This window comes from Schistocerca gregaria, chromosome 2, assembly GCF_023897955.1.
Source record: "Schistocerca gregaria isolate iqSchGreg1 chromosome 2, iqSchGreg1.2, whole genome shotgun sequence".
NCBI classification, from domain to species: domain Eukaryota; kingdom Metazoa; phylum Arthropoda; class Insecta; order Orthoptera; family Acrididae; genus Schistocerca; species Schistocerca gregaria.
In genome coordinates, this window is record NC_064921.1 from 1,054,127,190 (window position 1) to 1,054,149,315 (window position 22,126).

The 22,126-nt window shown below is 44.3% G+C and overlaps 1 protein-coding gene across 3 annotated transcripts in view; it reads left to right on the forward strand.

The window, feature by feature from the left end:
* The first annotated feature begins 333 nt into the window (after positions 1-333).
* LOC126335581 (cytochrome P450 9e2-like) overlaps positions 334-22,126 on the forward strand; it is a 57,097-nt gene continuing 35,304 nt past the window's right edge. The window contains exons 1-2 of one of the 3 annotated variants that reach the window (XM_049999012.1): positions 334-495; positions 9,824-10,217. In XM_049999012.1, coding sequence (XP_049854969.1) covers positions 9,827-10,217 — 391 coding nt within the window. In that variant the 5' untranslated portion in view covers positions 334-495; positions 9,824-9,826. Of the gene's footprint in view, positions 496-9,734; positions 10,218-22,126 lie in introns of all 3 variants that reach the window. The other 2 variants (XM_049999013.1, XM_049999011.1) reach the window with 2 other exon arrangements.

Here is a 22,126-nt window from a genome sequence, read left to right on the forward strand (position 1 = left end):
ATAGTGCGTGCAATTTATTCCGATACTAGTCTAACACATTTTGCATTTTAGCCACAGTGAAATACAAATGTGCCATCTGTGAATAAGTGACATACAATTTGCGTTATGATTCTGGATTACTATTTGAACTTAATCACCACGAGTGCAGACAGGGTGCCAGAAAAAGGCATGCTAATCGTGGGTGACTAAGTGAAGGAAGTTGAGATTCAGTTGTCTGTCGCACCAGGCGTCTCACCGTTGCGTCATGTGAGTCCCTTAGGCCACAGGTGGCCTTGCCGAGACATCAATCCCTTCCCCTTCCTCCGCTCCCTTCCCCCCTCCCGCTCTCCCCCCACCGTAGCTAGCTGGTCGCTGTCCAGAAGCTCGCCTTGCTATATCAACAGATCACCGGTTCCTCTGCTACCAATTGCTTCAGAGGAGCTACCGAGGTGAGAGAACCTTCGACGGAGATTCACGCTCGTACGTCTCACTACACTGTGCATTTCCACGTGACAGGTGAGAGGGCCTTGACGGCTGTTTATGTTCGTATTTCTCACTGTACTACGCATTTCCATGTATTTCCCTGTCTAGACAGGCAACCACAATTCTTAAGTAATGGTCTGTATCAATATTGTGCATTTTTGTCTTGTGATAAGTTCGTTTGGACTGGATGAGTGCGTTTTGGTATAACTTTTCAGTTCGGCGGAACTTCGATAACCTGTGTAGTTATTAGGAAGGCTGACTTAGTACTGACAGCATTGTGTGGCTCATTGGAAGATGTCTGACGTCAGGTAAACGAGTATTTCAGCAATAGGCTGTAACTGAAGTTTCTTGAGAGACTACAGTTTCCGAGGACAGCCTCAAGGTTTTCTGGCATGGGTCCCTTTTGTGTCGATCACCGCGAAGAACATTTTGTCCAGAAGCAAAACAAAAAAAAAAAGGGGATCAAGAATATGTTGTTTAGCTGCCAGGGGGACATTAACCAGCATTACTGCCTCTCCTGTAAATTAGTACGTTACGAAAATATGAACAGCAGAACATATATTTTAAACATCGCCATTTATTTTTTATTCCGAAAACGTGTCACAGTCTACCGTTTTGTAAACATATCTTATTAAAAACGTAACAATGAGGTGACTCTGACTCGCCTGTTACATGGCAGGTACTAATGTTTGCTGGATAAACATATGGAAAGTCAAGGAAAATCGACACCCGACTGTCAGTTCGAGAGAAGATAGAAATGTTGCTCATCTGTGAAGAATTTAATTTAGCAGAACAATGACTGCGATTATGTTATCTTATTTACAATATGGATTCATGTAGTACAGTACTATAACATTTAATAAACGATATGTTGAGCACCTTCATTGCTGTACATCGTACTCACACAAATCTTCAGCTAGAAACAGTTGACTGAACGACCGGTGTGCGTTTTCTTTGTGTTTCCACCTGTTTACTGTCAACTGCAGGAAGGGCACGGGTTGCGTAACTCAGGATATCTGAACTGTGCGCGAATACAGAAGAGCCAAAGTCAGTTTTGTGTTACGTCATGTTTAAGTGAGTGGTACTCTGTGATACGTTTCTGAACAGGTCTTGAGGAGAAGAAGTGAGTTACAGAACATAAAATGTAGAGACGCTGCTCGTATCCTCTTTATTAACAAAGCTATAATAAAGCTAATCGTGGTGGTTAAACAATATTTGCTTGATGCATTTTTTTTCTTCTAGACGAAACATTATCTAGAATGATGAAGCTAAATGGGACACCACACATATTGTGGTTATCGGCCTGTTAGTCACCTTTTTCTCCCCTTCAGGCCTTGTATCTAACTTGTGTTACTCAGATTAACTAGTGTTATGTTGGCAATAGTGACCACTGTCGTGAAGCATAATAAACGTTCGTTTGCTCCTCTTACAGCTGATGTTGTTACCACGGATGTGGGGGGGGGGGGGGGGGCTGTTGATGTGAAATGGCCTGTCGGCGTTCAGGCACTGACTTCGATTGCGTGAGGTAACGGTGGCCCCACGTATGGCTAATGCCAAAACTTGTTTACGCGTGTTTTTCATATATTTCATTGCTGTAGTAATGTTTATTAATTACATACGTTTGTTGGAGAAAAAGAACAAGGTAATTATCGTCTTTAGATAGATGCACAGTACAATAATTTCATAAAAGACTTCAGTGCATTTTGCCTAGTACAAAAAGTAAACTAAATACGCGACTGTACAGAGAACGTGACATTGACTGGTTGCTCTGCAACTGCTGCGGCCAGCAGTCGGTTCATTTCTGGTCCTTTCACTGCACCTCCGTACTACAGCGACGAACTACTCTACGTCTGACGTGAAAGGCGGAATGCCATGCCCGAGTATTGCCCTCTATGCGCGGGTTATTTCTGTGAAATATCGTGTCTAAGAACAGAGCTCAAGTTCACTGTTTTGAAGAAAAGTACGTCCAAACGCTGCCGAGATCATGGGAGTCGTGGAGCTAGCTTGGATTGTACAAGGTTAGGGAAAGCTACCGACTGTGCCAACGTTCAAGGAACTTCCTTCGTATAAAATTTTGAAGATATTGGAAAAACACTGGAAACAATCAGTAAGATCTGCGCGACTTTTCTCCCCAGCACTAATCAATCGCCCTCCCATTGACGTACGAGAGCTTTCCGTATTCCGTATACTGCGCTTTACGTGTTTACTATTCGGCCAATACTTCGCCTATATTTTTCCTCACGAACAATGAATGAATACTGTAAGTTGGTGGACCATCAAGTCCCCCATCCGATATACGACGCAGACCGTGTTTTCGCCATTCCTGTTCTACGGTACAGCCAAGGAGAGTAGCTAATAGTCTCTATTTTCAGTGTGAAATTAATGATGAGGATACAAACACATTAGGTTGTGACACCAGTATTTGAAATTCCTCACAAAAGCAAACGAGACTGCTGCCACTGCTAAGGAATTGTTTATCGAGCGCTATTAGTGTTGGACTGTTTCTGACCCTGAACTGTGTCCTCGGTACAGAACAAGTTCATCAAAAGCGATTAACCCACTGACAGTGGACGAGCAATTAGCTCCATTAGACGGCGAAAATGACAGAGGCCTCTCGCAATCTCATGGAAAACGACACTGATCTACGTCGATGAAACTTCTCACAGCATAAGGACATAGTTCGTCTCCGATAAAGAGTCACGTACTATTGCGCCACGATAAATAAGAGGAAGTATCGAAAAGTTTACGAAATAAATTCATTAACATTAGTATTTCTCACCTATGTGTTATTCGTAGCAATCACTTCTGTATCGGGAGCGAATAAAACTATCCCACTGTTTCTGTTGAAATGCAGTTTAGAGGTGTTCCTCAGGCTTTTTAGTACTCTCTTCGATTCCGCTTGAATCGGCTCCACTGTAGAAAACGTCGCTCCTTCAAGCTGATTTACATATTTCGAAAGAGGGTGAAATAACACTGAGCTAAGTCTTGCGAATCAAAAATTCCTAAGTAATGCAGGTTGCAGACGATCGAGCAACATCACGATGAAGTACTCAGTCGTTCGTACGCCATTTATGAGCTGTTTATGACCACCCGACTAACATAAAAACAGCAGATCGAAAAGAAGAACCTAATCTTACACTTGTCGAGTATCATTATTATTTTATTTCAGGTCAAGAAGCACGATTTTACTATGACGACTGCTGCTTACTTTCTTCCCCAGTGACACAAAGAATGTTAGTAGCGCCTTGAAGCATTTATAGTTACCTGCAAACTTGCAAGCGTTGTTACTTCTGACTGTATTGAAACAGTTATGGCACAAACTTCTCCGCCGTCTTACAGATGTTCAGCTGTTCTGACAGAATAATCTCACGTGCAGCGCAACCTGTCCCCAAGGTGGGCTGTCAGCCGTCTCGCAGAAACAGGTCTCTTACTTTCTGAATATGTTGTGGTGCGATTCCAATTGATGCAGGCCGGAATTGGAGCAGACGCTCGCGCGCCAAGTCACGCACCACGTATCCGCTTGCCACACGGGTCTCTGGTGAGGCAGCTAACGGTATTTCAGTGTAATCCTAACTATCTACACGCAAAACTCACATTTCGGGGACTCTGTATTCGGAAATTACAGCCTCCTAATACGAAGAGCCTTGTTTCTTTTCCGCCGAGAAGTATATGTATCAGCATATGCAATGTTAACAGTAAATATTACTACCATTGTTTGCAATAATAGTGCGATAGTACTAATAATAACAATAATGATGAATCATACATCAGACATTTCCCACTGTCACTAATGTTGCATTTGCTGTTAGATCTTGTTCGCCTGTCACAGGATTTATAGTAATTAATTCGCAAAAAATACACGGATATGTCGAAACAATCTTAACAGAAACTTTATGGTACAAGGCACATACCCGACGAACAAGCAGGTGGAGCTGGCAGTAAATTATTATACTAGCTCCACAAAATTGCTAAGAGAAAGTAACATGGGATTTTACGCAGGACACTAGCGTATCCCTGTAATCCAGGGTCATAGTTCATCGAGAATCCTGCGAACTTGTGTCTTCGAAACGTTAGAGCTTTTTCTGAAGACGCTGGTCCGAAGAAAGTGAAAAGTATACGAATGAGTAACGTGACCTGAAATATGTATGAGTTATTTCAGTGTTACATATTTGTCTATATGATACAATATCTGTTGTGTCGCCTCCGGACGGATTTCAAAAGTTATAAGCGAATGTTTTCCTTAGTTAGATAGGAAACTAAAACGGACGAAAGAGAACCTGGAACGCCGGTGAAGCACATGCGGAGACCTTTGACTCTGGACGGTGATACCGGCACGTATTTGAACTTCTGCACAACGGGCTATAATGAAAATACAGGAGAGTGTTCAGATAAATGTCTTGTGTGGTAGAGTATACGTGCCACATCATCAATATTGTTGCCTTTTTGTTCAGCTTATGGTCGTATGCTGAAAAGACAAAACATCACAGAAGTTATTTCGGTTTTTTAAATTCAATTTGGCATGCAGATTATCCTCATATCTAGTACTGAGAGAAGCTGTTTGTCCTAGAAAGATCTACAATCGTGTGCATGTAACGTTAAACTCAGTTAAGATTTCCTGCTGTTTTTTCTATAAACGACTGCTTTTCAGCGGGGATCCCATCGTACAAGTTTTGTCCGCCTCGTCATTAGAATTTCTTCTCATTCCATCACATCCTTTTTTCATCTATCCCTGCACCCAGAGTTCGGTATGGCATTTTCCCAATCTCCTACAGAAAATGCATGAAGGGTTATCTCGTATTTTTAATTTCAGTATCGGGATTTGTGATAAATATCTTCCATGATAGCACAGAGAACCATACGGGACAAAAAGGGTAAAAACTGTAGTTGATGACAGAGGGTGGAGTAATAAGAAATGGAGCGCTACACTGGGGTGAAGAGGCAGTAAGGGACCACTCACAGGAGACACCAGCCAAGCAGAGAGCCATTTAATATAATCTTTAAATTCGACCATAACACTCGCTAGACATGCGATATACTCCGGCAGTTTGAGAATTTGCTACCGGTTTGGTCCGTTATTGTAAGATTGCGGTATGTTTTCAGTACTGATGTCAAGCCCATGACCTCATTGTGTATTCGTAGACGTATGTTCCGTCTGTGCAACCAATAGAAGGCAATTTGTTTATTTCCATGCGCGTTTCGGTTTCTTTATTTGGGAAGCATCTTCAGTGGCGATTTGCAGCGCCGTTAACCCATGCGTGTGGTCCTGGATATGTATTCGTTACTTTTCATGCTCCAGCTGGCCGATTTAACGTGGAAGTGATATATGCGATGTGACAAGGGTGGGCGAAAGAACGCCAGAAATTGGCCAGCTGGAGCATGAAAACTGACGAATACATGTCCAGGACCACATGCATGAGTTAACAGCGCTGAAAACCGTCGCTGAAGATGCTTCCCAAATAAAGAAATCGAAACGCGTACTGCTATAAACAAACTGCCTTATGTTACTTGCATAGGCGGAACATACCTCCACGAAATTAAAGCAACCAAATAAACACGGAAAACAGAAATGTGTACGTTTCATGTAAGGCACTTCATTAGTTCTAAGGTTGGGCTTTCCCATTTAGGTTATGGCCTACCTGTAGTCTCACAAACTTAGCATTATCCACTTCTTGCATTTCATTGTTTGAGTTAACTGTTTTTTCTAATTTATGAATTTCTGTGAGAAGTACTGACTTGCACTCTGTGAGTCACGGCAAAAATTAGTGATAATATATGGGGGTATCAACGTTGCATGTCCCGCTCGCCAGTAGTCTCTCATGCATCTGTACAGCGCTTCTGGGCACTTCAGTTGTCTAAGGCGACTAAAGAAAGACTGCCGCCATAGGTTATCGAAACCGCCAGCAATATCCATCATCATCGCTACAGCATAAGTAAAATCAGTATCTGTCGCTAGCGAGATCGGATTATTAATTGTGTCTTCACCTGACTAGCCTCTAAACCTGTATTGGTGAGGGCTTAGCTCCTCTAGGGAATGATTGTGCTACACAACGCACCCTCCGTCAAACACCATCAGGTGGCTTCATATTTAGATGTGGAGGTATTATCGACAAGGTTTTAACAGACTGTAAATCGTGGTCTGCACTCTTATGTGCCTAATAAGTGGATTAAGGATGAAAAAGACCCGCCGTAGTCTAATGACGAAATTTGCAAAATGCGGAGGAAGCAAGGAGAGTTGCACTCAAAAGAGATCACAAAAATTACCGCAGGCAAAGATTAGCAGAAATCCGTGTGTCTGTGAAAAGATCTAGAAGAGAACACGAGAAAATTCTGGTCCTATGTAAAATCGGTATGTAGGATAAGGCTTCCATTAACTCACTTGTTGACCAGTCTATTGTGGCAGTTGAAGATAGCAAAACAAAAGTTGAAATTTTAAATCTTGCGTTTAAGAATTCGTTCACACAGAAGAATCGCACAAACATACCTTCGTTTGGCCACCGAATATACACTCGCATGGTATACATAATAATAATCATCAGCGTCATAGATGAACAACTGAAAGAGTTGAAAACAATTTAAGTCGCCAGGTCAGGATGAAGTGGTAGTTCGATTTTGCAAAGAGTATTCTAGAGCATTGGCGCCATACTTCGCTTGCATTTATCGCGAATTTCGCGCCGAGCGCAATGTCCCAAGCGACTGAAAAAACTTGCAGGTGACTCACACAGAAGAGCAGACCCGCAAAAATACACTCCAGTATCCCTAACACAGGTCTACGGCAGAATCCTTGAACACATTCTCATTTGGAATTTAATAAATCTTCTTGAGAACGGGAAGCTTCTGACCACGAATGAGCACGATTTTAAAGAAGCATCGCTCGTGCGAAACTCAGCTTCTCACATGATTTAATGCTAACTGTGGATAAAAGACAACAGGCAGATTCCATATTTCGGTATTTCCAGAAAGCATTTGACACCGTGCCACGCTGTCGACTGTTAACGACCGTAAGGGCATATGGAGTACGTTGCTAGGTGTATTAGGGTTCTCGAAGACTTCTTAAGTAATGTAACTCAGGATGTTGTACTCGACAGCGAGTGTTGATCAGAGAGAAGGGAACCATCAGGGGTGCTGTAGGGAAGTATGATGGTGGTGCTGTTATTTTCTACACACAGGAAAAGTGTGGCGGGCAGGACGGCCGGTTGTTTGCTGCTTATTCTGTGGCGTGCGGTGAGGTGTCGAAGTTGAGTGACTGTAGGAGGATGCAAGACGTGTTATACAAAATTTCTATTTGGTGTGATGGAATGGCAGGCAGATCTAAATGCAGAAAAACGTGAGTTAATGCAGAGGGGTAGGAAAAACAAACCATAATGATTAGATACAGCATTAGTTGAGTCCTGCTTGACACATTCACATCGTTTAAATACCTTTGCGTAACGTTGCAAAGCGATACGAAATGGCACTAACATTTGAGGATTGTGGCAGGGAATGCCAATAGCTGACTTCGCTTCATTAGGAGAATTTTAGGAAAGTGTTGTTCATCTGTCAAAGAGACCACATATAGGACGCTAATGTGAATATTCTTGAATAATGCTCGAGTGTCTGGAATCCGTACCAGGTCGTATTAAGAAAAGGCATCGAAGCAGTTCAGATGCTTGCTGCTACATTTGTTACTGGTAGGTTCAAACAACACGTCATGTTTACGGAGATGCTTCAGGAACTCAAACGGGGGTCCCTGAATGGAAGGCGACGTTCTTTTCGAAGAACACTACTGACGAAATTTAGAGAACCAGCATTTGAAGGCTACAGCAGAATGCTTCTACTACCGTCAACATACATCTCGCGTAAGGACCACGAATACAGGATATTAGGGCTCGTTCGGAGACTTATAGACGGTCGTTTTTCCCTCACTCTGTTTGTGAGTGGGCCGCGTGGGATTAGCCGAGTGGTCTGAGGCGCTGCAGTCATGGACTGTGCGGCTGGTCCCGGTGGAGGCCCGAGTCCTCCCTCGGGCATGGGTGTGTCTGTTTGTCCTTAGGATAATTTAGGTTAAGTAGTGTGTAAGCTTAGGGACTGATGACCTCAGCGGTTAAGTCCCATAAGATTTCACACACTTGCTTTTTTTTGTTTTGTTTTGTTTGTGAATGGAACAGGACAGGAAATGACGAGCAGTGGCTAGGGTAACCGTCCGTCAGACACTTTATAGTATCTTGCAGTGTTTGTACGTACACTGATGAGCTAAAACGTTATGGCCACCTGCTCAATACCTTGTTTGTGCGTCTTTTAAATGAAATAATCACTGAATTCGCGTATCAGGGACCAAACATTTTGTTGGTAGGTTTGTGGAGGTGTGTGGCATTACATGTCTACAAGCAGGTCACGTAATTCGCGTGAATAATGCGCCCCTGATTTCCGTACGCCCTGATGGAGCCCGATAGCGACACAGATGGGTACCATAGGATTCACATCAGGTGAATGCGGTGTCTGAGACATCAGCGTGAGTACGCTATAACGCTCCTCGAACCAATGTAGCACGGTTTGGGCTCCGAGACACGGACAATTAAGCTGTTGAAAGATGACATCGCCGTCGGGGAAGAGATCAACTGCGAAGGGATGCAGATGGTTGTCGGCTGTCAGCGTGTCTTCGGTTACTACTACAGGTCCCATACAACACAGGATAATGCCTCCCATAGCATAACGTTTCTCTCACCAGCCTGCATCCACGGCGTGCTGCACGTTTCGAGCCCACATCCATTTCGATGACGGCTTCTGTGGAGACGACCATCGACATAGTGAAGCAGGGACGTGATTCACCCGTAGAGCCGATCGCGTTTCCAAGTCCGCACGGTCCCGCGTCCACTGCAGTCGTACGTGTCGACGTCGATGGGTCGACATGTGAACACGTAGGGCTGGTCTGCTGCGCAGCTCCGTATTCAATAATGCATAATGGAACACTTGTGCAAGCCCCGGAACTGTGTTCTTGGGCAGAGATCTGTCCTACTACAAGCCTCTGAACCCCATGTTTCGAGTAGAATCATGGACGTCTAACCATTTAGCCCGTAGCAGCAGTTACACAATCCTTCTACCTCTTTTCTGTGGACGCTGACGACAGTAGCACGTGAACATTCGGCCAGCTTCGCCGTTTTTCAGACACTTGTTCACAGGCCATGTCTTCGCTAGGGTGGTTCTCCGTCCGTGTCAGCTCCGCTTACTTGTTTTTTCTACCGCTTGAGGTGCCTGCAACGCCAGCAGGTGGCATAACGTTTCGCTCATCATTGTAGCTGCAGATGCACGGGTACGTGTACGGACACAGAGTGTCCCCAGCGCCGCCTCTCTCCACCGGAGTGCCCGCGACGTGTCTGGTGTGCAGGGGATGACGCCGTGTGACGTGTGGCCGGCGTGGGCGGCGCTGTGTGCGGGCGCGCTGCTGCTGGCGGCCGCGCTGTGGCGCCGCCACCTCACGCACTTCTCTCGCCGCGGCGTCCCCTATGCGCGGCCCCTGCCGCTCGTCGGCAACATGCTGCAGATGACGCTCGGCAAGAAGGCCATCCCGGACGTCGTCGCCGAGCTGTACAACAAACTCGACCCGCATCCGTACGCGGGCGTCTTCAACTTCACGATGCCCCTCCTGATGATCAGGGACCCGGAGATCATACGCGCCATTACCGTCAAAGACTTTGACCACTTCACTGACCACGTGGGCTTCGAGACGAACAGCAAGAAGGCCAACCCTCTGCTGAAGAAGATGCTTTTCGCCTTGAAAGGTAGGATACCATTTTATCTTTCTGATTCGCTATGTTTGTTTTCTCTGATAGTAACTCATCTGCGTTTTGATTGCTCCATCTCCTACAAAACCAAAATTAATTGTAAATTGCGAGAATATTCTGTCCACAAGTAGACTAGAAGAGAAAGTGGATGTTAATTTGCTTTTATACAAATACGGTATACTTCAAAATTATCTTAAGGCCCTTCCACATGGAACGATCTGTTTGCGCAAATGTCTCTGCACATCATATCTGCGCAGACAGATCGTTCCGTGAGAACAAGAGATTTGCGCAGATATGAGATGTGCGTAAATCTGAAATTGGAGTTGGAGGTGTGACCGAAATTGCCCATATCTCTGGGTTCAAAACACATCTGCGCAGACAGGTTGGACCATGTGGACAGAAGAACGCCCCATATGTGACACTAAAATGAATTTGAGTCAGCAATTTGTTGAGTCTGACTGACTAGCAAACAGAACGAAGCAAAGTAACCAAACTTGTTCTATCTGGTGTCGTGGGATGCCTAGTATACATTCACTCAGTACTGCCCATGGCCATCTATACGAGCTGTGACACTGTCGCAAAAACGTAGTACACCCTGTTTGTTCTAAAGAAGAATACAGTCAGAATGTTGTGTTAAGCTGATAACGGAACATCTCGAAACAGTGCCTTCATAGACACGGTTACTATTAGACTTCTTCTTAGTATAATATGTGGGTCATAACAAGAGTGGTGTAGAGGTCAGCTGTAGAATTCAGTACCACCAGCGCTTCCACCACCACACTACGACTGAAGCTTTCCAGACGTTCTGTGGATACGTGTCTAGAGTTCAGAATGAAATTTTTTTTTGTGCAATAGTTGCCGGTAGGCTTTAGGCAGGGCATTGAAAATTCAACTCAGAAACAAACCAAACTATAGCTTGTTGGCCAAGTATATACTGCCTCAAACACGTCTAAAACCGTAAAAATGTAATTGTAAGGTACAATAGTTTAATTGCCTTCATGAAATGATCCTCCATGACAGCGTGTATAGGTCACGTTTGTTGGGTTATGATTTCACACGCTCAGTGCTTATTTCGAAATTGCAGTAGCACAACCTAGATCCTTGTACGTCCTGTTGCCACGAATCTTAACATCACTGTCAGCCGCTCATGGGGAGAAATTGCTTTCCTCATACAAGTTTTTCTCCTTATTATACTAGGAGCTCTGATTGTTGCCAGCATCAGAAGAGGCACGAATGTTAGCAGTGAATAGGGGATCATGGAGGAATTTTGTAAGAGGACTATGCTCCAGACTGAACGCTCTTTAATGATGATGATGATGATTATACTAGGAGCTATGAACGTCATAAGATACTTGTACCAACTTGCAGCAGGCTCCAGTGTCTGTCCTGTCTGTTAACTATTGCTGAATCAGCCATAGTGATGCTGTGATCATCACTGCAGGGGCAATTTTTGGTCATAGGCTCTCGCCACACTTACGATATGGATGGTTTGAAAATGCATACAGGTGTCCAAAACTAGTCGCCATCAAGAAATTAAAAAAGCTACTTTTTAATGCAACTTACGACGGAACTACAGTCCATTCTTTCAGATAATTATACGTACATAAAAATAGTTACACTCGTCGTTGAGATCACCCTGAAAGTGGTGAAGTAAATTTACGTGCGAAAACCACCTATGCTTAAGCAGCCATCGTGTAGACTACTTTCGTCTGTCTTTCTCTTTAAGGTATTTTGTTTGCTTTTCTGTATTTTGCAATACAAGTGAAAACACAGACAGTAACAGAATTTCCTATGTTTCTGAAGAAATGAAATGCAAGACTCAATTCATCTGCTCCTTTGCGCAGCAGTATACGTTGCACACATTATCCGAAACACAAATCCAGCTAACTGCTTGTAAGACTCGCTCTGTACAAACTTAACTATTTATAAAGATAGTTCATCTAGCCTGGGAATCGAGAATCTCATCGACTTTTCCTTCTCATCGATACGAGTAACATGTACCTCTACTCATTAATGAGAAAAAGGGTCTTAACAGAAGAACAGAGAGACAGTCGGATAACCAGTGGCAAAAAATATATTTTTCGTTGCTTGTACTGTGAAACCTTACTTCTGCCAAATGATTACAGGTCGACGGGAACTAAGGCTATAATTTTTGCTAAGTGGGTTTGCAATTATCAAAATACACATGCGGAACAAAAACACCTGGAACGACGACATAGATTATGATCCGATGACATGTGCCACGTGGGGGATGGTAGATACTCTGGTAATGGTTTAACGTCGTCCGCCAACAGGTAGGGTAGTGGCATAGTTACCAGAGCGCCATCTGTCTCTACCATTTAACAGGATTCCTCACAACCAGAAGGCGCAGTGTGGTGCAGATGTGTGAAGCAAGCAGGTAGCTGTACCACGGAGACGCTCGCGCTCTCCCTGCAGCCAACTGAGCGAGTTTCGAAGACGGCAGATTGTGGCCTTCTGAATGCTAGAACTGCCTCACATGCTGGATGTGCTGCATCAGTTGTGAAACGTGAAAATTCTGACACCCGTAGACGAATATCTGTATCATACAAGAAGGCCTTCACGACCGGATGGTACTGTTGTTGATAATTCTTCCGGGTTATATGGCCGTGGTCCATGGAATTCTTCTATTCCTAACGTTTCCTCCAATACTACGTTGGACATCTTCAGAGGTATGGCTGGATGCGGAACTGAATCATCTGAAACAGGCCTTCGAAAAGAATGGGTACTCAAACAAAGAAATTAATAGAGTTTTAAGACCTAATTACAGCAGGCCAGATGGCTGGGTGTTGTGTGATGTCCTTAGGTTAGTTAGGTTTAAGTAGTTCTAAGTTCTAGGGGACTGATGACCATAGATGTTAAGTCCCATAGTGCTCAGAGCCATTTGAACCATTTGAACTTTCAAACATCTGAAACGCCGCCAGTAATTGTGGATAAGTTGAGACTGTGGGTGTGGCTGGAAGTGAGCCAGGGTCGTCCGTGCAGTTGTCGCGACCACTGTGTCCGAATGGCGCAGAGGTCGGAGCGTCTGCGTAGTCGGCGGGAGACGTGGGTTAGTGTCCTGCTTTGGCACGCATTTTCAACTCTCCCCCTTCATTTAAATCAATGGCTAATGGCAGGCAATGCCTTTAATAACTTTGTGTCTTCTTCCTCAAATGTCCAGTTTTAACACACCTACGATACCATTGTTCTCACCAGAATCGACAGCAAACAGTAGCTCAGGTGTACAAACCGACGTCGCAAGCTGAAGGTGAAGAGATAGAGAAAGCATATGAGTAAAGAAATGGGAGATGGAAGTATTTTTTTTTGGGTCATCAGTCTACTGACTTGTTTGATGCGGCCCGCCACGAATTCCTCCTCTGTGCTAACCTCTTCTTCTCAGAGTAGCACTTGCAACCTACGTCCTCAATTATTTGCTTGATGTATTCCAATCTCTGTCTTCCTCTACAGTTTTTGCCCTCTACAGCTCCCTCTAGTACCATGGCAGTCATTCCCTCGTGTCCTATTATCCTGTCCCTTCTCCTTTTCTGTGTTTTCCACATATTCCTTTCCTCTCCGATTCTGCGTAGAACCACTTTCATTCCTTACCTTATCAGTCCACCTAATTTTCAACATTCGTCTATAGAACCACATCTCAAATGCTTCGATTCTCTTCTGTTCCGCTTTTCCCACAGTCCATGTTTCACTACCATAGAATGCTGTACTCCAGACGTACATCCTCAGAGATTTCTTCCTCAAATTAAGGCCGGTATTTGATATTAGTAGACTTCTCTTGGCCAGAAATGCCTTTTTCCGCCATATTTTACTGCCTAGATAGCGGAATTCCTTAACTTCATTGACTTCGTGACCATCAATCCTGATGTTAAGTTTCTTGCTGTTATCATTTCTACTACTTCTCATTACCTTTGTCTTTCTCCGATTTACTTTCAAACCATAGTGTGTACTCATTAGACTGTTCAGTCCGTTCAGCAGATCATTTAATTCTTCTCCACTTTCACTCAGGATAGCAATGTCATGAGCGAATCGTATCATTGATATCCTTTGACCTTGTATTTTAATTCCACTCCTGAACCTTTCTTTTATTTCCATCATTGCTTCCTCGATGTACAGATTGAAGAGTAGGGGCGAAAGGCTACGGCCTTGTCTTACACCCTTCTTAATACGAGCACTTCGTTCTTGATCGTCCACTCTTACTATTCCCTCTTGGTTGTTGTACATATTGTATATGACCCGTCTCTCCCTATAGCTTACCCCTACTTTTTTTCAGAATCTCGAACAGCTTGCACCATTTTATATTGTCGAACGCTTTTTCCAGATCGACAAATCCTCTGAATGTCCTTGATTTTTCTTCATCCTTGCTTCCATTATTAGCCGTAACGTCAGAATTGCCTCTCTCGTGCCTTTACTTTTCCTAAAGCCAAACTGATCGTCACCTAGCGCATTATCAATTTTCTTTTCCATTCTTCTGTATATTATTCTTGTAAGCAGCTTCGATGCATGAGCTGTTAAGCTGCTTGTGCGATAATTCTCGCACTTGTCAGCTCTTGCCGTCTTCGGAATTGTGTGGATGATGCTTTTCCGAAAGTCAGATGGTATGTCGCCAGACTCATATATTCTACACACCAACGTGAATAGTCGTTTTGTTGCCACTTCCCCTAATGTTTTTAGAAATTCTGATGAAATGTTATCTATACCTTCTGCCTTATTTGACCGTAAGTCCTCCAAAGCTCTTTTAAATTCCGATTCTAATACTGGATCCCCTATCTCTTCTAAATCGACTCCTGTTTCTTCTTCTATCACATCAGACAAATCTTCACCCTCATAGAGGCTTTTAATGTATTCTTTCCACCTATCTCCTCTATCCTCTGCATTTAACAGTGGAATTCCCGTTGCACTCTTAATGTTACCACCGTTGCTTTTACTGTCACCAAAGGTTGTTTTGACTTTCCTGTATGCTGAGTCTGTCCTTCCGACAATCATATCTTTTTCGATGTCTTCACATTTTTCCTGCAGCCATTTCGTCTTAGCTTCCCTGCACTTCCTATTTATTTCATTCCTCAGCGACTTGTATTTCTGTATTCCTGATTTTCCCGGAACATGTTTGTACATCCTCCTTTCATCAATCAACTTAAGTATTTCTTCTGTTACCCATGGTTTCTTCGCAGCTACCTTCTTTGTACCTATATTTTCCTTCCCAACTGCAGTGATGGCCCTTTTTAGAGATGTCCATTCCTCTTCAACTGTGCTGCCTACTGCGCTATTCCTTATTGCTGTATCTATAGCGTTAGAGAACTTCAAACGTATCTCGTCATTCCTTAGAACTTCCGTATCCCACTTCTTTGCGTATTGATTCTTCCTGACTAATGTCTTGAATTTCAGCCTACTCTTCATCACTACTATATTGTGATCTGATCTATATCTGCTCCTGGGTACGCCTTACAATCCAGTATCTGATTTCGGAATCTCTGTCTGACCATGATGTAATCTAATTGAAATCTTCCCGTATCTCCCGGCCTTTTCCAAGTATACCTCCTCCTCTTGTGATTATTTAACAGGGTATTCGCTGTTACTAGCTGTAACTTGTTACAGAACTCAATTAGTCTTTCTCCTCTTTCGTTCCTTGTCCCAAGCCCATACTCTCCTGTAACCTTCTCTTCTACTCCTTCCCCTACAACTGCATTCCAGTCGCCCATGACTATTAGATTTTCGTCCCGCTTTACATACTGCATTACCCTTTCAATATCCTCATACACTTTCTATATCTTTTCAATTTCAGCTTGCAACGTCGGCATGTATAACTGAACTATTGTTGTCGGTGTTGGTCTGCTGTCGATTCTGATTAGAACAACCCGGTCACTGAACCGTTCACAGTAACACACCCTCTGCCCTACCTTCCTATTCATAACGAATTCTACACCTGTTATACCATTTTCTGCTGCTGTTGATATTACCCGATACTCATCCGACCAGACATTCTTGTCTTCCTTCCACTTCACTTCACTGACCCCTACTATATCTACACTCCTGGAAATTGAAATAAGAACACCGTGAATTCATTGTCCCAGGAAGGGGAATCTTTATTGACACATTCCTGGGGTCAGATACATCACATGATCACACTGACAGAACCACAGGCACATAGACACAGGCAACAGAGCATGCACAATGTCGGCACTAGTACAGTGTATATCCACCTTTCGCAGCAATGCAGGCTGCTATTCTCCCATGGAGACGATCGTAGAGATGCTGGATGTATTCCTGTGGAACGGCTTGCCATGCCATTTCCACCTGGCGCCTCAGTTGGACCAGCGTTCGTGCTGGACGTGCAGACCGCGTGAGACGACGCTTCATCCAGTCCCAAACATGCTCAATGGGGGACAGATCCGGAGATCTTGCTGGCCAGGGTAGTTGACTTACACCTTCTAGAGCACGTTGGGTGGCACGGGATACATGCGGACGTGCATTGTCCTGTTGGAACAGCAAGTTCCCTTGCCGGTCTAGGAATGGTAGAACGATGAGTTCGATGACGGTTTGGATGTACCGTGCACTATTCAGTGTCCCCTCGACGATCACCAGAGGTGTACGGCCAGTGTAGGAGGTCGCTCCCCACACCATGATGCCGGGTGTTGGCCCTGTGTGCCTCGGTCGTATGCAGTCCTGATTGTGGCGCTCACCTGCACGGCGCCAAACACGAAAACGACCATCATTGGCACCAAGGCAGAAGCGACTCTCATCGCTGAAGACGACACGTCTCCATTCGTCCCTCCATTCACGCCCGTCGCGACACCACTGGAGGCGGGCTGCACGATGTTGGGGCGTGAGCGGATGACGGCCTAACGGTGTGCGGGACCGTAGCCCAGCTTCATGGAGACGGTTGCGAATGGTCCTCGCCGATACCCCAGGAGCAACAGTGTCCCTAATTTGATGGGAAGTGGCAGTGCGGTCCCCTACGGTCTTGGCGTGCATCCGTGCGTCGCTGCGGTCCGGTCCCAGGTCGCCGGGCACGTGCACCTTCCGCCGACCACTGGCGGCAACATCGATGTACTGTGGAGACCTCACGCCCCACGTGTTGAGCAATTCGGCGGTACGTCCACCCGGCCTCCCGCATGCCCACTATACGCCCTCGCTCAAAGTCCGTCAACTGCACATACGGTTCACGTCCACGCTGTCGCGGCATGCTACCAGTGTTAAAGACTGCGATGGAGCTCCGTATGCCACGGCAAACTGGCTGACACTGACGGCGGCGGTGCACAAATGCTGCGCAGCTAGCGCCATTCGACGGCCAACACCGCGGTTCCTGGTGTGTCCGCTGTGCCGTGCGTGTGATCATTGCCTGTACAGCCCTCTCGCAGTGTCTGGAGCAAGTATGGTGGGTCTGACACACCGGTGTCAATGTGTTCTTTTTTCCATTTTCAGGAGTGTAGATTGAGCCTTTGCATTTCCCTTTTCAGATTTTCTAATTTCCCTACCACGTTCAAGCTTCTGACATTCCACGCCCCGATTCGTAGAACATTATCCTTTCGTTGATTATTCAGTCTTTTTCTCATGGTAACCTCCCCCTTGGCAGTCCCCTCCTGGAGATCCGAATGGGGGACTATTCCGGAATCTTTTGCCAATGGATAGATCATCATGGTACTTCTTCAACTACAGGCCACATGTCCTGCGGATACACGTTACGTGTCTTTAATGCAGTGGTTTCCATTGCCTTCTGCATCCTCATGTCGTTGATCATTGCTGATTCTTCCGCCTTTAGGGGCAATTTCCCACCCCTAGGACAAGAGAGTGCCCTGAACCTCTATGCGCTCCTCCGCCCTCTTTGACAAGGCCGTTGGCAGAATGAGGCTGACTTCTTATGCCGGAAGTCTTCGGCCGCCAATGCTGATTATTTATCAAAATTTAGTCAGTGGCGGAGATCGAAACCGGGACCGAAGACGTTTTGATTATGAATCAAAGACGCTACCCCTAGACCAGGAGAAGTATAAAGAATTGAAAAGATACGATTGAATTTCTCGGAGGCTATAGATGTTCGAATAATGGATAGCTCAGTACACAGTTCAGCTGATGAGGAATGAACAGCTTTAAACAGGGTTATCACAGAAATCGAAGAGAAAAAAGTGCGCACAAGGAAGGTAAGGGCGAAGAAATCATAGGTAAAAGATGAACTACTTGAGTTGATCGACAAATGAGTGAAGTGCAATGTTCAGGGAAATTCAGGAATACAGAAATACAAGTAACTTAGGAATGAAGAAATAGAATGTGTAGGGAAGCAAAGGCGAAATGGCTACATGAAAAATATGACTAAATCGAAGAAGAAATGACTGTCGGAAGTAATGAGTCAGGACATAGAAAAGGCAAACAACTCTCAGTGAAATTGAAAGCAAGCGTTCTAACATAAAGAGTGCAACGGGAATTACACTGTTAAATGAGGAGGATATACGACCAGATTTTCGGAAAAACATCATCCGCACAATTCCGAGGATTGTAAGAACCGACAAGTGCGAGAATTATCGTACAATCAGCTTAACAGTCCATACATCCATGTTTCTGGCAAGAATAATGTAGAAGGGGAAAGAAAATATAGGATCTGTTAGACGACGATCAAAATTTTCGAAATCCTGAGAAATATAAGGGTAAGCTATGCAATAGGGAAGACGAGTAATATACAATATGTACGAGGACCAAGAGGCAACAGTAAGTATGGACGACTAAGAAAGGAATGCAGGGATTAGATAGGATGAAACACAGGGATGTAGTCTTTCACCCCTGCTGCTATGCATGGAAGAAGCAATTGCGGAATTAAAAAAACTCAAGAGTGGGGTTAAAATTCAAGGTAAAAGGATATCGACAATAAGATTCGCTTTGACATTGCTATCCTCAGTGAAAGTGAAGAAGAATTACTAGATATTCTGAATGAAATGGACGTTCTGATGAATGAGGAATACGGAGTGAGAATAAATCGAAGTAAGACGAACGTAATGAGAGGCAGAGATGAGAACGATGAGAAACTTAAAATTATACTTGGTAATGAAAAAGTAGTTTAAGTTAAGGAATTCTGCTACATAGGGAGCAAAATAACCCATGACGGACGGAGCACGGAGGACATAAACAGCATGCTTGTAAGAAGGGCCTTCCTGGCCAGGATACGTCTACTGGTCTTGAGGAGGAAATTTACGTCTGGAGCACAGCACTGTGTGACAATGGGACATCGACTGTGGTAAAACCGGAGGAGAAGAGAATACAAGTGTTTAAGGTGTGGTGCTACAGAAGTTTGTTGAAAATTATGTGGACTGATAAGATAAGGAATGAGGAGGTTCCCCTCAGAAGCGGCGAGGAATGGAATATATGGAAGAAACTGATAAGAAGAAGGGACAGGATGATGAGAGATCTCTTAAGGCATCAGGGAATGATTTTCATGGTACTAGAGGGAGATGTAGAGGGTGGAACCTGTAAAGGAAGACAGAGATCGGAATATATCCGCTACACATTGCAATTTTACTTTGCCGATTATGGATGAAGTTGAAGAGAGGGTCATCGTTACAATGGAAAGGGATGCTTGAGCTGAAGGCCAGTTTGATAGTTCTAATGCCTCTGAGCGCTATGGGACTTAACTTCTGAGGTCATCAGTCCCCTAGAACTTAGAACTACTTAAACCTAACTAACCTGAGGACATCACATACATCCATGGCCGAGGCAGGATTCGAACCTGCAATCGTAGCGTTCGCACGGTTCGAGACTGTAGTGCCTAGAACCGCTTGGCCACTCCGGCCGGCCCAGTTTGATGGCTGGATCTCTTATCTGTGCTATAGTTCTCTTAGGAAGTCATTGTTGTTTAAAACTGCAGTAGAAAGCAAAGAATTGTTATTAGTTGCTTGGATCCTTTCTGTCTACCTCTTCTTGCAATAGATTTAGGGACTTTTGACGGAAGGTGAAAAAATTGTATGGGTCAATGTAAAGTATTCGTTGAGATGAATTGTCGTGACTTTGAAGAGATGCTGAGAGTTTAAGTTGTTTCTGTCAACCGTAAGCTGTTAATGTGAATAGAAAAATAATAAATATTCCGGTTCGCTTACTTATCTTCTGACTGGTTGGATGCAACCAACCTCTTCATATCGGAGCGGCACCCAACTTTTTCAGTTTTTTGTTGGATATACTTGAATCTCTGGATTCAGATACAGTTTTTAGCGTCTATAGCTTTGTTTAGTACCATGGAAATTATTCTTGGAAAAATTAATGCATGTCCTATCATCCTGTCAGTTCTGGTCACTGATCTTGTCGGTTCTGTGGTGAACCTCCTTATCTACAAGACAGCTCTTGAATTCACACCTAAATACGTGACAAAAGGTTCATCAAACCACTTACACACTATTCCTCTACCTATCTACTCGCGAACAGCGCTGTGATAAAATGAATATCTAAATCTTTCCATGGGATGTCTGATTTTTCCTCTTTTATTATGATGATCGTGTCTCCGTATGCAGGTGGGCGTCAACGGCTTTATTTCGCATTCGGAAGAGAAAGATGGGAGTGTAATTTCCTGAAAAGAATGCGCCACAACGAAAAACGCCTTTGTTTTAACGATTGCCACCTGAACTTTTGTATCACATCCGTGATAACCTCTGCCCTGTTTCGCAATGGTACGAAACGAACTGCCCTTCTTTGAGCTTTGTCGATGTCTTCCGTCAATCCTATCAGGTAAGGATCTCATACGGCAAAGCAGTACTCTAGCAGAGGGCGAGCAGTAGTAGTTTAGACAACCGCTTTAGTAGATTTGTTGCATCTTCCAAGTGTTCTACCAATAAAACGCATTCTTTTATTAGCTTTAAGCACAGGCTTACCTGTGTGATAGCTGCAATTTAAATTGTTCGTATTTGCAGTCACTAGTTATTTAGTTGATCTGACAGTCCTTAGATTTGTGCGCTTTATAGTGGAACCAAAATTAAACGGTTTTCTTTTTGTACTCATGTGGATCACCTCACACTTTTCTGATTTACGGTCAACTGCCACTTTTCGCACCATACAGATGTCTTGTCTAAATAGCCAGCCGGAGTGGCCGAGCGGTTCTAGGCGCTTCAGTCTGCAACCACGCGACTGCTACGGTCGCAGTTTCGAATCCTGCCTCGGGAATGGATGTGTGTGATGTCCTTAGGTTAGTTAGGTTTAATTAGTTCTGAGTTCTAGGGGACTGATGACCTTAGATGTTAAGTCCCATAGCGCTCAGAGCCACTTGAACCATTTGAATCTGGTCTAAAACATTTTGCAAATGATTTTTACCTTCTGATGACTTTACCAGACGGTAAAGGATAGTATCACCTACAGACAATCTGAGAGGGCTGCACTGACTGTCTCCTAATCATTTATATAGATTTTTAACAGCAGAGGGCCTGTACCAGTTCATTGAGGAACGCCAGATATCAATTTTGTTATGATGATGTATGGTTTGTGGGGCGCTCAACTGCTCGGTTATCAGCGCCCGTACAAATTCACCATCTTTATTCAGTGCAGTCTCGCCACTTTCATGAATGATGATGAAATCACGAGGACAGCACAAACACCCAGCCATCGCGAGGCAGGTGAAAGTCCCTGACCCCGCCGGGAATCGAACCCGGGACCCCGTGCTCGGGAAGCGAGAACGCGACCGTGAGACCACGAGCTACGGACCGATTTTGCTTTACTTTCGTCAGCTACTCGTACTACGGGGTGTCACCTTTCTGACAGGAAATCACGGATCCATCCACACAACTGTTACAGTGACCCAGAGGTACACAATGTCACTAGAAACCGCTTGTGGTGAACGGTATGAAAATCCTTCTGGGAATCTAAAGTTGTGGAACGAATTTGAGATCCCGTGTCAATAGCATACGTTACTTAAAGAGAAGAAAATGCTAGTT